The sequence below is a fragment of the Papilio polytes genome, unplaced genomic scaffold (assembly GCF_000836215.1).
Source record: "Papilio polytes unplaced genomic scaffold, Ppol_1.0 DF823510.1, whole genome shotgun sequence".
In the NCBI taxonomy this organism is placed as follows: Eukaryota; Metazoa; Arthropoda; class Insecta; order Lepidoptera; family Papilionidae; genus Papilio; species Papilio polytes.
Window position 1 is genome coordinate 544,315 of NW_013525694.1, and position 13,155 is coordinate 557,469.

General features: G+C 36.3%; 1 protein-coding gene across 3 annotated transcripts in view; it reads right to left on the reverse strand.

Moving 5' to 3' along the window:
• Window positions 1–13,155, reverse strand: part of LOC106104607 (protein ELYS-like) — a 29,927-nt gene that overhangs the window by 13,003 nt on the left and 3,769 nt on the right. For all 3 annotated transcript variants that reach the window (XM_013284696.1, XM_013284697.1, XM_013284695.1), the window contains exons 7-25: window positions 12,953–13,084; window positions 12,068–12,241; window positions 10,905–11,098; window positions 10,131–10,256; window positions 9,755–9,846; window positions 9,204–9,307; window positions 8,505–8,667; window positions 7,718–7,849; window positions 7,156–7,317; window positions 6,942–7,053; window positions 6,284–6,614; window positions 5,660–5,804; window positions 4,927–5,168; window positions 4,066–4,148; window positions 3,835–3,959; window positions 2,796–3,009; window positions 1,931–2,055; window positions 1,112–1,223; window positions 374–465 (exon numbers count right to left, since the gene is read on the reverse strand). In XM_013284696.1, coding sequence (XP_013140150.1) covers window positions 374–465; window positions 1,112–1,223; window positions 1,931–2,055; window positions 2,796–3,009; window positions 3,835–3,959; window positions 4,066–4,148; window positions 4,927–5,168; window positions 5,660–5,804; window positions 6,284–6,614; window positions 6,942–7,053; window positions 7,156–7,317; window positions 7,718–7,849; window positions 8,505–8,667; window positions 9,204–9,307; window positions 9,755–9,846; window positions 10,131–10,256; window positions 10,905–11,098; window positions 12,068–12,241; window positions 12,953–13,084 — 2,860 coding nt within the window. The remainder of the gene's footprint in view (window positions 1–373; window positions 466–1,111; window positions 1,224–1,930; window positions 2,056–2,795; window positions 3,010–3,834; window positions 3,960–4,065; window positions 4,149–4,926; window positions 5,169–5,659; window positions 5,805–6,283; window positions 6,615–6,941; window positions 7,054–7,155; window positions 7,318–7,717; window positions 7,850–8,504; window positions 8,668–9,203; window positions 9,308–9,754; window positions 9,847–10,130; window positions 10,257–10,904; window positions 11,099–12,067; window positions 12,242–12,952; window positions 13,085–13,155) is intronic.

Consider the following 13,155-nt stretch of genomic DNA (forward strand, 5'->3'; position numbering starts at 1 on the left):
AAAAAAAAGAGATCATTTAAGGTTTACATAATTCCAGTCCAGTGATAATGAGCACTGGTTTATAACCGGCTATGTTTAAACTACACTGGAACTGCAATATCGCATTCCGGTGAGGTTTTTCTTTGTTCCAGTGATAATCCACTTTATAACTGGACTGGAATCGTGTTAACCGGTTATGTGTACAAAGTACCAAAAGTATAACATTTGAATCATCGAAATGTGCAATTTTCCTGAGGAAATACTGACATTCCAAATATTTCTGTTTTTATTGAACATTTCAATATTATTATAAAAGTATTTAACAGTGGCACTGAAAAAAGGTTTAAATTAAAAATTTAAATGAAATGTATAAAAGTGGAGTAATTAACGTTACCTTGCTCGTACGTTGTCTTTATAAGATTTCCTTGCTTGAGGTTTACCTTCGGTTGCTAACTTCTTCGGCGGCGATTCCATTGAAATTTCACTCTGGAATGAGAAAAAATTAATAAACATCACTGCATTTTTTTCTCAATAATATCGCACCTATATCCATAAAAGAATTAACTCAAAATTTATGTTTTTTGAGTTTTCATCATAAACGACGATTATTTTCGCGAACATATTCTTCTCGACTAATTCAAATGTCACAATAGAATGAAAATAAAAGAGATTTTCTCTCTTATTTCAAATCTACCGTAGAATGCCAAACTACAAAAAAAAAACGCAATTTCTCAAAAACATACATTTCGAGTTAATTTTTTTTTATAATATAAAGTGGCAAACGAGCAAGCGGCAGCATTACCACCACCTCATAGAAATTCAGGCGTGAAGTGGAAGCAATTCCGTATTTCTTCTGATGAGTGTGGTGTCGGAGGCCTTATTTTGGTCTCTCCCTTACCTCCATTTTCTTTTACTGAAATGATGGGAAGGAAAAGGGGATTTACGGTGGAAGAGGCGCATAGGCAGGGGAAATATCCTCCTTATGTGGGTCTCCTCCGTTGATTAAGGCACCGCATCTGCTATTGCGGATGTATATAGGCAGCGATCGATACGCTTTCTCAGCGAATTCAAGTAGCCACTCTCTCGATTGTTACGTTATGATGTTAATATATATATATAGTTACATAAATACCTCAGTATCATCTCCATTGTCGGAGTGTCTGTCTGTTTGCGGACGCACTGCGACTGCCACGGGCGGGGACGAACTCGACTCCGAATCCGAAGGCATTCGGAACCTCAGATGTCTGGAATTATCACATTATTCATAATTAACCCTTAAATAACTAAAGTTGCAAATTTGATACCGGAGTTATAAATCGCAGTAAGCACCTGAAACCGATTTCATTTTAATACTAGCTTTCGCCCGCGACTCCTACCGTGTGGAATTAAAAAAAAAACTGAGAAGCCTTTATGTTCTTCCAGACTATCCTCTACGTCTATGCCAAATTTCTTCGAAATCCGTTCAGCCATTTAGGCTACAAACTCTAACAAACATCCATCCATCCATCTAAACTTTCGCATTTATAATATTTGTATGACTAGGCTGTTTGTTTTAATGTTTGCGACTTTGCGTACAATAAAAATATAATCTGTACTAAAAATAAACTGTGGAAAAATTTGTATTTTTGAATTTTTGTACATATTGAAATAACTTTAAAACTACTGGACCGATTTCAAAAATTCGTTTACCAATAAAAAGCTCTCACTGAGTACCATAATCCATGTTTACTTTATTCTGTAATTTCACGTACGCGGAGTCGCTAGCGACAACTACTGAAAAATTTAGCCCATGTTGAATGCCATGGGGGATGCGTCGATGAATCAGTGGATAACGTAGCTTTGTAATAGTAAAATAATTTTTTAAATCGGCCCAATAGCCATATCGGTCCAAAATACAAATCTTTATAATATTAGAATAGATTATTTAAATTGTAATGTAAATATTATTTACTTAGAGTCGCTGTAGTTAGTCTTATTGCTGGCAGTTTCTATGAGATCGTCTCCACTGTCGCACAAGTAGCGCGAGTCAACGGGAGACGCGGCGGCTTCTCTCTCCATACCTTCTAGCCTTTGAGACTGAAAAAAAAAACAAATTTATATTTATTCTAGAAGTTATTAATAAAGCAGCTTTGTACCGCTTAAAAAGTAAAGCGACAGCTCATATATAGTAATTATATTTCTCTTTCCTAAATGCCCCCTATCACTGTTTTCAATTCTAGATTGTTTCTGGAAAATTCTAATAAAGTGAACCTTCCCAGAAAGGATACTAGTATCGAAATATTTTCAATCGTTCCTCGCAAATTGCTATAGTATTAGATTTAACTATTTTATAGAGAACTAGCTTTCGCCCCCGACTTGGTCTGCGTGGAATGAAAAAAAAACAAAGTGAGTAGCCTATGTGTTCTTTCAGACTATCCTCTACATCTGTACCAAATTTCATCTTAAATCCGTTCAGTCGTTTAGGCTACCAACTCTAACAAACATCCTTCCATCCATCTAAACTTTCGCATTTATAATATTTTTATGATATATTTAAAGATACGAAATGAGTATATTAGAGGATGTTTGAGAGTAGCCCTAGTGGTAGAGAAGGTAAGTAGTAAAAGGTTAGCAATCGCATGTTACAAGGAGAACGTTAGTTATGAGTGTGAAGAGTACACCACTAGTGTTAGAAAGAGATAGAGAAGGATGGATTGCGTGAAAGGTGACATGATCAAGAAGGGAGTGATGACTGAGATGACGTATAGAGTTTTATGTGGAGGACAAAAACGGGAGTAGGATAATGATAAGGAATATATTTAAAATGGTATTTTAACCTTCAGTATACTATGTGGGGTTCCCGTTTCGCTCCTCTCGTGGTATCTATAAGGGCTCTGTGCCTCGGGCATGTCTAACAGCGTGGCCATCTGCTGGCTGAGCTCCGCGCTCGCCTTGTATGTACCCGTCTTAGGGGTCTTTGGACTGGTCGCCTCTAACTTGGTGCGCTTGGCTGGAGTTATCTCGCCTGTATTGTCGCCGCTCATGAATAGACTGAAAATAAGCACTTATTGTAATATTTTAAATCTATGTCTATACTAATAAAGCAAAGCGTAAACAAACACTTCTTAGTAATGTAGGATGTCAGTATATTTCTGAATAATCCTTTTTTTTATTATAAAGCCCCACATTTACGACACGCTTTTTGCGATATATTTCAGGCTATTGAATTTAGGGAGTTAATAAATTGGAATAAATCGTCAGGCGGGAAAAAGACAAAAACTACAAGCCAATAGCAGGAAAGTAAGGTTGTCATGGTAACAGTAATCGTCAGTAATGTCAACAGTCTTCATTGTGATTTGTGCATTTGAATTTTGACATTTGCAATTGAAAGTTATACAAATGTAAATAATAAAATAAATTAAACCCGTATCTTAAGAACATCATATTTGTAAAAACCATGAAAGTTTAAAGCTATCTATACTATTATAATAAAGCGTAAACACACACTTCTTTGTTGTCTAAGATGTCAGCAATTACAGCATATTTTTGAATATTTCTTTCTTTAACAAAAAGCGCTACACTTACGTCACGCTTTAGGCTATTCATTTTTTAATGGCGTGAAAATAAGTTTAATGGCGTGACCTACTTAGGGGGTAAATATTTAAGATAAAAAACCTAAAGTGTGAAAGAGACCATAAGTTGCTGCCAACATCAAGGAAGCAATATTGCCAAGGTTTGTCATGTCATGTCATTTTGACATTTGCAATTGATAATTTGACAAATGTAAACAATAAAATAAAATTTTCATAATTCCATGCGGATGAAGCCGCACGGGAACAGGTCGTATTAAATAAAATATGTATAAAATATCCTTACCTTTTAGTTCGATTTAATTTTGGTGTACAAATAAACGGTGTTTCTTCAATCTCCAAAGCACGTTTAACGCCTTTCCTAGTTTTAGTCTTATTGGACCAAGTTTCGCTTGCATTTTCAATTGTATCCTGAACAAAAAACACAAACATAATTTAATCGCACTTTATAACATGTATTTACTTTAAAATTAAAACCTTGGACACTGGATAAACTTAAAAAATAAAAAAAACTCACCTGAATAAACGTTGATTTGTATGTGAAAGTGTTCTTAGGCGATGTCACTTGCACGTACACTGACATTGGTTTTGGAACAATACCTGAAAAGAAAAATCTAATATAAATAACTTTTCGTCGCCTGTCCTCAATCTCCTTAGATAAACTGTTACAATCTTACTAATCTTACTTCTTACTAATAATATAAATGTGAAAGTTCAGATAGATGGATGGATGGATGGATGTTTGTTAGAGTTTGTAGCCTAAACGGCTGAACGTATTTCGATGAAAATTGACATAGACATAGAAGATAGTCTGGAAGAACACATAGGGTATTCACTTTTGTATTTTTCAATTCCACTTGGACGGAGTCGCGGGCGAAATCTAGTAGTTTATATACTGTCCAAGTGAACCAGAACCAAGCATTAGAAAAATCTAAAATCACATTGACTTAACTGGTGTTATAAATCAAATTGGGCATCTACAATTGATTTTATTCTAATATAATGCTGTTTACACCTTTGACTAATAAACTTCAAGTTAAAAAACAAAAAGGAGCCTATCGGCAAATGATATTTTTAACTTATTTCCCCATTAGTAAACACAATATAGGGTACACTTGTAGTATTATAAAATTTGATTTAAAAAATCATACTTATAAGGGTCTAACCCCCCTCCCCCCGTGCGTTAAAGGTGACATGATGAAAAAGGGAGTGATGACTGAGATGACGTATGTGGAGTACAAAAACCAGTTGCGCCACTACGGGAGTAGGATAAGGAGAATGAAGATGATGACATTTAAGGGTTTAACCCCTGAGCTACCGACGCTTATATAACAGACAATAAGCACCATATTGTTAATAGACAGCTTATAAAAAATACCGTGTGTGTCCTGTAGCCGTGTGGCATTAGTGGCGGTGGCAGTGGCATTGGTGGCATTGGCAGTGGCGGCGGTGGCGACGCGGCACGCGATGTGTGGCAGCGCGGCGCAGGCGGCGCTGAGCAGCGTGTCGCGCGTGTGGCAGCGCTCCACCAACTCCGCGAGCGACTCCGCTGATATAGACAACTCTTTGCGGCTGCGATGCTCCTTCAATTTATTGTTATATTCCTCTGCTTCTAAATACCTGGAAAGGTTATTTACAAATAAATGTTTGCAGAGATTAAAAAATATATAGACGAGACATAGTTATATTTTTTCGCTCATTTAATGTATGTCAGTTATCAAGTTTAGTGTCATCTCGTGTATTGTATTGATTAGTTTTTAGTTATTGACAAACTAGCTTGCGCCCGCGACTTTGTCCTCGTGGGATTACAAAACTAGCCTATATGTTCTTCCAGACTATCCTCTATATCTATGGCAAATTCCATAGAGGCCTTTAAAGCAGTTTAGGCTTCAAACATTTATCCATCTAAACATTCGTATGTATAATACTAGTAAGAAGTAAGATAGCTACAGTTAAATATCTATACTGTATTGAAAGTCTATATGACAATAGAATACAATAAACGTTTTAAATTATATTACAAAAAAAAAACCATATCGACAAGAAAAACGTTGATGCAACCAAATCATCTGAGCAATGTCACAAGAGTACCAAATAGTAGATATATTTACCTAGCTTGCTGTAAATAGTACATAATAAGTATGTCAGAAGTTTGCGTGTCGTTGCAGTCCTTGAGATACTTTATGAAAACTTCCTCCTCCCCGGGCAATAACGTCACTTGAAGAACTTTGGAGAGCTGGCCTGTGTTGCGGCACCCTGTAATATAACGCTTTTTTAAACATATTCCGTTATATGCATTAAAACTTATAATAAGAATCGAATTAAATATCGATACTATTATAAAAAGGAAAGATTTGATTGTCTATATTGCATACTTCTACGACTGAATTCATTTTAAAATAATATAAATTACACGCGAAGTCGCAAGCAAAAGTTAATATATTAAAAGTTTGGTGAAATTTAAATTTCTAACCCTAAATTGAATTTGTTTAATGTTAAATTCCCTTTAAATTCATACTAGACAGTATAATTCAATTATATTATTGCAGTACTAGCTGTTGCTAGCGTCTTTGTCCGTGCAATAAAATTGTTATAAACCTACTCAGTGACAACATAGCTATTTAAATCATCCCAATAGTTTTTGAGTTATTCCAATAAATATAAAAATTAAAAATCCTTCCTCTTAATAATATTATAATCTATATAGATTAGGAACAAATAGTTTTGTATCTGACCTTTGTAGAAGAAATTTAATACGCGAACTTTTTCATCCGAAGTGCTTGCGTTTCTCACACACATTCTGACAACATCGATAGCTTCAAACACCAGACCTCGTGCTAGATACAAATTGCAACAACATTGCCAGTCTTCTAATTTAACGTTGTCATTAACTTTGGATATGGTATCTTTTTTTACAGGACTCTGTATTGGCGCTGGCTTGCGCACGTGCAAGTATTGTAGTGCCGCTTGTGTCTTTTTCTGTGCGAGTAAGGAGGACAGCACGACTCGGTGTTGCCAGTCGGAGAGAGTGTTGCCAGTGAGACATTGTAATTGGTCTAATGCGAACTGAAAAAAATTTAAACAAATTAAATTAAAAATTCATGAAATTTATGCATTTGTTACACTAAAATATGTAATGTATTCAACTGCGTAAAATATTATTAGATACAATTAAACTAGAAGGATACATAATTATCTTGTATCATCTTCATATTATAAATGCAAGAGTTTTGAGATGGATGGATGTTTGTTAGAGTTTTGAACGAATCTCGTTGAAATTTGGCATAGATGTAGAACACAGTTTGAAAGAACGCAGATTACTATTTTTTTTTAACTTCGCGGAGAGTCGCGGCAAAAACTAGTTTTAGTTTAAATTAAAAATGGTTGACTTACATCAAAATCTCTATGGTCGAGATGCCAAAACGCCTGCGTGGCTTTAATAGCTGTATTGCTCAGACCAAACATTGTGGGGAATTGCATCAGCCGTCTGATTACCGCTTCGTATCTAAACAAACATAATAAAATTCATATTACAAGCATTTACCATTATAAAAAATAGATATACCAAAAATAAACTTTAAGTCTATGGACATAAAGCTCAAATTACCTTATCTCATCGTAGACGGTGCAGTAGTCCAGTAGAAGGTAGAGTACTAGAGAGTGTTTGTGTTCCTCGGCGATGTCAGGCAGCAAGTAAAGCCGCAGCAGAGAGTAGAGCGAGGGCGGAGGGTACAATCCCCCGCACTCACTGCCGCCCTTCAACCACATCCTGACAAGGAAACATTTATTTATACTGTTGGCGGTATAACTAGCATTCTTTTAGATATACTTTTTCTTTTTTATAATTAAAATACAAGTTTTAAATTTTACTATTTTTTTTTTAATATTTCACTCCTTCAATAAATCTTCTAAAGTTCCTAGGCTGTATTTTATTTTCAAGTTTTTACATTAATATTCATTTTTAAAGTTTTTATTCAATTTCTTTCACACTCTCCGCGCTATATTGAAAATATACTAATATTATAAAGACGGAAGATTAGTATTTTTATATTTAACTTAATATTTAGTCACTGATATTGATTTTTTCCGTTTAGCAATTGAACAATTACTGTAATATTTAAAAAAGATTTTATAGTTTGACTGTAGTTGAAACTGTGGACATAACTTACTCGTGGGTTGTTTGACCGCCGAACTCGTGTTCGATGAGTTGGTCGATGTAGAGCAGGCCGCAAGAGCCCTGCGCCGCGCCCGCCGCCCCGCCCGGCGCTCCGCCCTCCTGCACGCGCTGCAGCTTCACACGTCTGCAAATTATCATGTAATTACACTATTATAGTATCTAGTTTTAATTATTATTATTATTATAATTGAAGCTAGCGTTATTTACTTAAACACTTAGAGCTCTAGTCCGCTAGAATAGCGCGCTATTCCAATCTAATGACATTGACATTTGTCATAGGGAAGGGACGTCTATATAGATAACGAGCTGTTGCCCGCGACTTCGTCCGCGTGGTATTAGAAAACATAAGAACTATATAAATAACAAAAAGTTACGTATCCCTCGGGAACCGGACATTTCTCGGGAATGAAACTCATCCCATGTGTACTCCAGACTTTGTTTTATATCTGGGCCAAATTTTAAAAGGATATGTTGAACTCGTGCAGAATGATCAAGTAAACATTAAAAAACTAAATTAATGAATCCCACAGGAACCGTAACTATTCTCGGGATAAAAAGTACTCTATGTGTTCTTCCAGACTATGCTCTAAACCTGTGCTAAATTACATGGAGATCCGTTCAGCCGTTTGGGCTACAAACGCTAACAAACATCCATCCATCCTCCCATCCATCCATCCATCTAAACTTTCGCATTTATAATATTAGTAAGAAGTAAGATGTAGTGTTGCGCCACTAGTGCAGTACCGATATTTTTAACAATAGTAAGTGATTGAAGGTACCTCTTGTTGTATATATGGTAGAGCTGGTGCGCGGGGTAGGGCAGCGCGGCGAAGGCGCCCGCGCGCTCCGGCAGCAGCCCCACGCGCAGGAACCACTGCACCACCTGCAGGTACAGCGACACGATGCCGATGCACTTGTACTTCTCCTCCATCTCACTTAACGCTGAAAACGCAAGTAATACATGTACTTAGACTCAAAATACTTTCCTTCATACACTTAGAGATTTAGCAAAGGGTAAGCAGATACTACAAGCTGTTGCTCGCGACTTCGTCTACGTAAGAAATATTATGTTACTCAGTGATAACGTAGCTTTTCAATGAATTATTTCAATACATACAAAAATACATATTTTTCCTCTGTATATTAGTGTAGATTACATACATTTATATGCTACATACATTCGTCAAACTACCATTTAGCACTTCTTGCCTTTTTTAATACTTATTGCTTAATCTATACTATTTCTGCATCATTTCTGGACTTCCACACTTCATATATTTTGAAGCTACTAAACTTAGAGAATTACCAAAGGGTGATAATCTGCAAGCCAATACCAGTTAAAATCATGGTTGCCATGGTTACTTGTCTGACATTTGAGCATATGAATTCTGATATTTAGAATAAAAAGTATGTAAATAATAAAATTAAGTATTTTTATAATGTAATGCGAATAAACTAAAGTAAAAGTTTAAACATACCATCCGGTACAACCAAATTGCAGCATTTAGTTAAAATGGCGTCCAAAAGTCCCGTCAATTGCGTCAATTGCTGCACGCAGTGTTCTAGACATCTCATTATGTTCCTGAAAACACCAAAAACTAGTAAATTCCTATTTCATTCAAGTGAATAATGTTCTACAGTTTTCTAAAAATGAATGATCGATGAAATTATCGAAATAATACTACTTAAAGCTATATAATAAAGCGTAAACACACATTACTTCGTTGCGTAGGTCAGCAATCACAGCATATTCTTAAATAATTATTTCTTTAATAAAGAGCCCTACTTACGACATGCTTAAGACTACATATTTTAACGCTATTAACTTATAACATAAATTGAAAAAAGACATCACGTGGGAAAGAGACCATAAACTACAAGCTGCCAACATTAAGGAAGAAATAATAATAATTTAACATTTCTAATTTAGAATTTGATAAATGTAAACAATAAAATAAAGTTTTTATAATTTAATTCGGATAAAGCCGTATGGTAACAGCTAGTATTAAGGAATAATAAGCTATCTTACCTATCAGGCAATATAGTTGAGGTAAATAACGGAGCTACCAACTCTTTGGCATTTTCCTTTAGTTCTAAAGCTCTCTTCCAACACCATTCAACCTTTAAAAAAGTCATATAAATTAGTTAAAATCAATGTACATAAGACTTACATGGTAAGAATATGAAAACAATCTTTACATTACATTTTTTTTTAATTATTGTAAAATTATATGACAAAAAATTGTTGAAAAAAGTTCCTTTCCTTTTCTGCTTGTTTTAATAACGTAAATAAGAATTCGACAATTCTAACCTCTTTAGGATAACTCTCTAGCTGTCGCAAATGTTACAATATCGCAGAAATTATTTTGTCATTTGATTAACATATTCAAAATTGTATAACACACCAGAAAACTGAGAGTGCATCCCAAGCCAGTGTGCGTGCCAGTAGCCCAGTCGTGTGCGCAGCGCTTCAGGAAGCGAGTCAGCCGAGCCTCCAGCGCCACCGATAGAAGGAATCTGCGCTGATCTTCCTATAAGAAATCATAAATCTTACTTTTACTAGTCTTACTAATATTATAAATGCAAATGTTTTGTAGACTTCACTGCTGAACAGATTTCAATGACATTTGGTACAGATGTAGAGGATAGTCTGGAAGAACATAAACTACATTTTTATTACTCGGACGTAGTCGCGGGCGAAAACTCATATACATACAACTAAAAACTAATATAAATGAGAATGTTCTTAGAACATTGTCTTCATATTTCCCCTCTCGCTCTATATTTATTTTGCAAGAAAAACAAAAATCAAATATAGTTCTTTCTACTGTTTTATAACATACTATCTTTCGCCTGCGACTTCGTCCGGGTGGAATTAAAAAAAATCCAAAGTAAAAAAAATCAAAAGCAAATGTGTTCTTTCAGACTATTCTCTACATATATGTGAAACTTCATCGAATTCCGTTAAGTCGTTTAGACTACAAACTCTAACAAACATCTATCCATCCATCTAAACTTTCGCATTTATATTATTAGTATGAAGTATGATGTAAACACAAGATGTAAATAGCAATTGTAATGATTTTCGTACGAGTCTATTTATTTTAAAAGCAATAATTAGTGTAAAATTGTCACATTAAATCTATATTTAGTTCCCTAGCATGAATGATAGTACCTACCTGTGTAATGTTCCTGTAGCCATGGTTGTAAGGTACATAGAGTGGAGTGAGGCCCGCAGTGACACAGGCCAGGTGCAGCCGGCCCGGGGACAGCAGTGCTGTAGGACCTGCCTCGTCTATCGAGTTGATGATCTGACGCTGAACCCCCACCGTTCCAAGTACTGTTGCCTCCGATGTGTTCAGGCATATGCAGTCTGTGGACATAAGAGTATTATGTACAGAAATAAGATATGAATAATTATAACTTGTAGATTATTACGCTATTACAACTTAATAAAACACAATTTTTTACACAAAAATCTTTAAACATCATTCCCTCTTAAGAAAAGGGTGGAAAGGGTAAAAGACTAAAATTAGGACTCCGGCACAACACTCAGACGAAACGCGGAATTGCTTCCACTTCATGTCTGTTTCTGTGTGGTCGTGGTATTGCTTTTTTTATAACAAAAGGTGGCAAACGAGCAAGCGGCCACCTGAAATCGCCAAAATGGCGAAGCGACCGCTGCCCATAGACATCCGCAATTGCAGATGCGTTGCATACCCTTATACGACGGAGGAGGAGACGCACATAAAGAGGATATTTCCCCTTTTTTTTTTATAATATAAAGTGGCAAACGAGCAAGCAGCCACCTAAATCCGCCAAAATGGCGAAGCGACCGCTGCCCATAGACATCCGCGATCGCAGATGCGTTGCCTACCCTTATCCGACGGAGGAGGAGACGCACATAAAAAGGATATTGCCCCTTCCTATGCATCTCCTCCACAGTCAAATCCAATTCCCTTTCCCATCGTCTCCTTATAAGAAAAGGGTGGTAAAGGGAAAGGGACTTAAATTAGGCCTCCGTCACCACACTCATCAGATGAAACACGGAATTGCTTCCATTCCACGCCTGTCTTCTGTGTGGTCGTGGTATTACATCGGGCGTGCCGGCCCATTCGTGCTAAGATGTTAAAGCGGGCACTACCACTGTTAAATATAGTATATTTCCCCTTCCTATGCATCTCCTCCACTGTCAAAACCACTTCCCCTTCCCAACTTCTCCTTATAAGAAAAGGGTGGTAAAGAGAAAGGGACTTAAATTGCTGGGGGCGAGCCGGTTCATTTGTGCGAAGATGTTAAAGCGGGCTCTACCACTGTTAACGTCTAGTAAAATACAACTTACTGTACTGCAATGAATTAGGGTAGAAGTGTTCCTCTAGGCGGGTGGCGTGCGAGTAGGGCGCGAGCGAGGCGGGCACGAGGCGGGCGTCCAGCGCCGCCGCCCCCGCCCCCGCCCCCGCCCCGCCCGCCGGACGCAACACGCTCATGAACGCGCTGCTCTCCAAAGGGTAGGTAGCTATACATAGTAATTTTATCAGTTAACTAGCATTCGCCCACGACTCCATCCGCATGAATTAAAAAAAAATATTATTCTTAAAAATAGAGTAACCTATGTATACATAGGTCACTCTATTTTTAAGAATACTTCCAAGATTTTTCTCCACATCTCCACCAAATTTTGCCGAGATCCGTTCAGCGGTTTGAACTACAAGCTCTAACAAACACCCATCCATCTAAACTTTCACATTGGTGATAACATATTAGTAAGATTATCTCTTAATGAAATCGTAAGATAACAATGTAAAGAAACATATCTCAAAATAAGATCGAAGGTTATAAACTGACATATACGTCAGTTTGCATAGCGAAAAATAGGCGACAAATTAAAATTTACATAAATATTACTATACTATGTTTCAAATAAATATCGCTGAAGCTAATTATGTTTAATGAAATATAAAAAAATCTTCATCTATATTTATCTATACTATATACTAATATACCAATCTATATCCATACTTCAATACTAAAATTATAAAGAAGACAGATTTGGAATTTTGGGATTTTTGTATGTATTGAAATAACTCAAAAACTACTGAGTCAATTTAAAAAATACCTTCCTTAATAAAAAGCTATGTTATCACTAACATAGATTATATTTTTTAATTTCAAGTGCACATAATCGCTAGCAACTAGTAATATGAAATAAGTGTATAATAAAAGTTACCAGGCATTTGATCCTTGTACCACTGGTCCAAGTCAAACAGCATCATGCCGTAGTGTGCAGAATGCTCCACTTCACCCCCCTCGCCCACCTCCCCCCAGCACTCCCACACCAGCTGGCTGATGTTGAGCATACCTGCAATTACATTATTTTGTCCAGATCTAGCTAGTTTTTATAAAAATAAAATAAACACCCTTTCATACTGT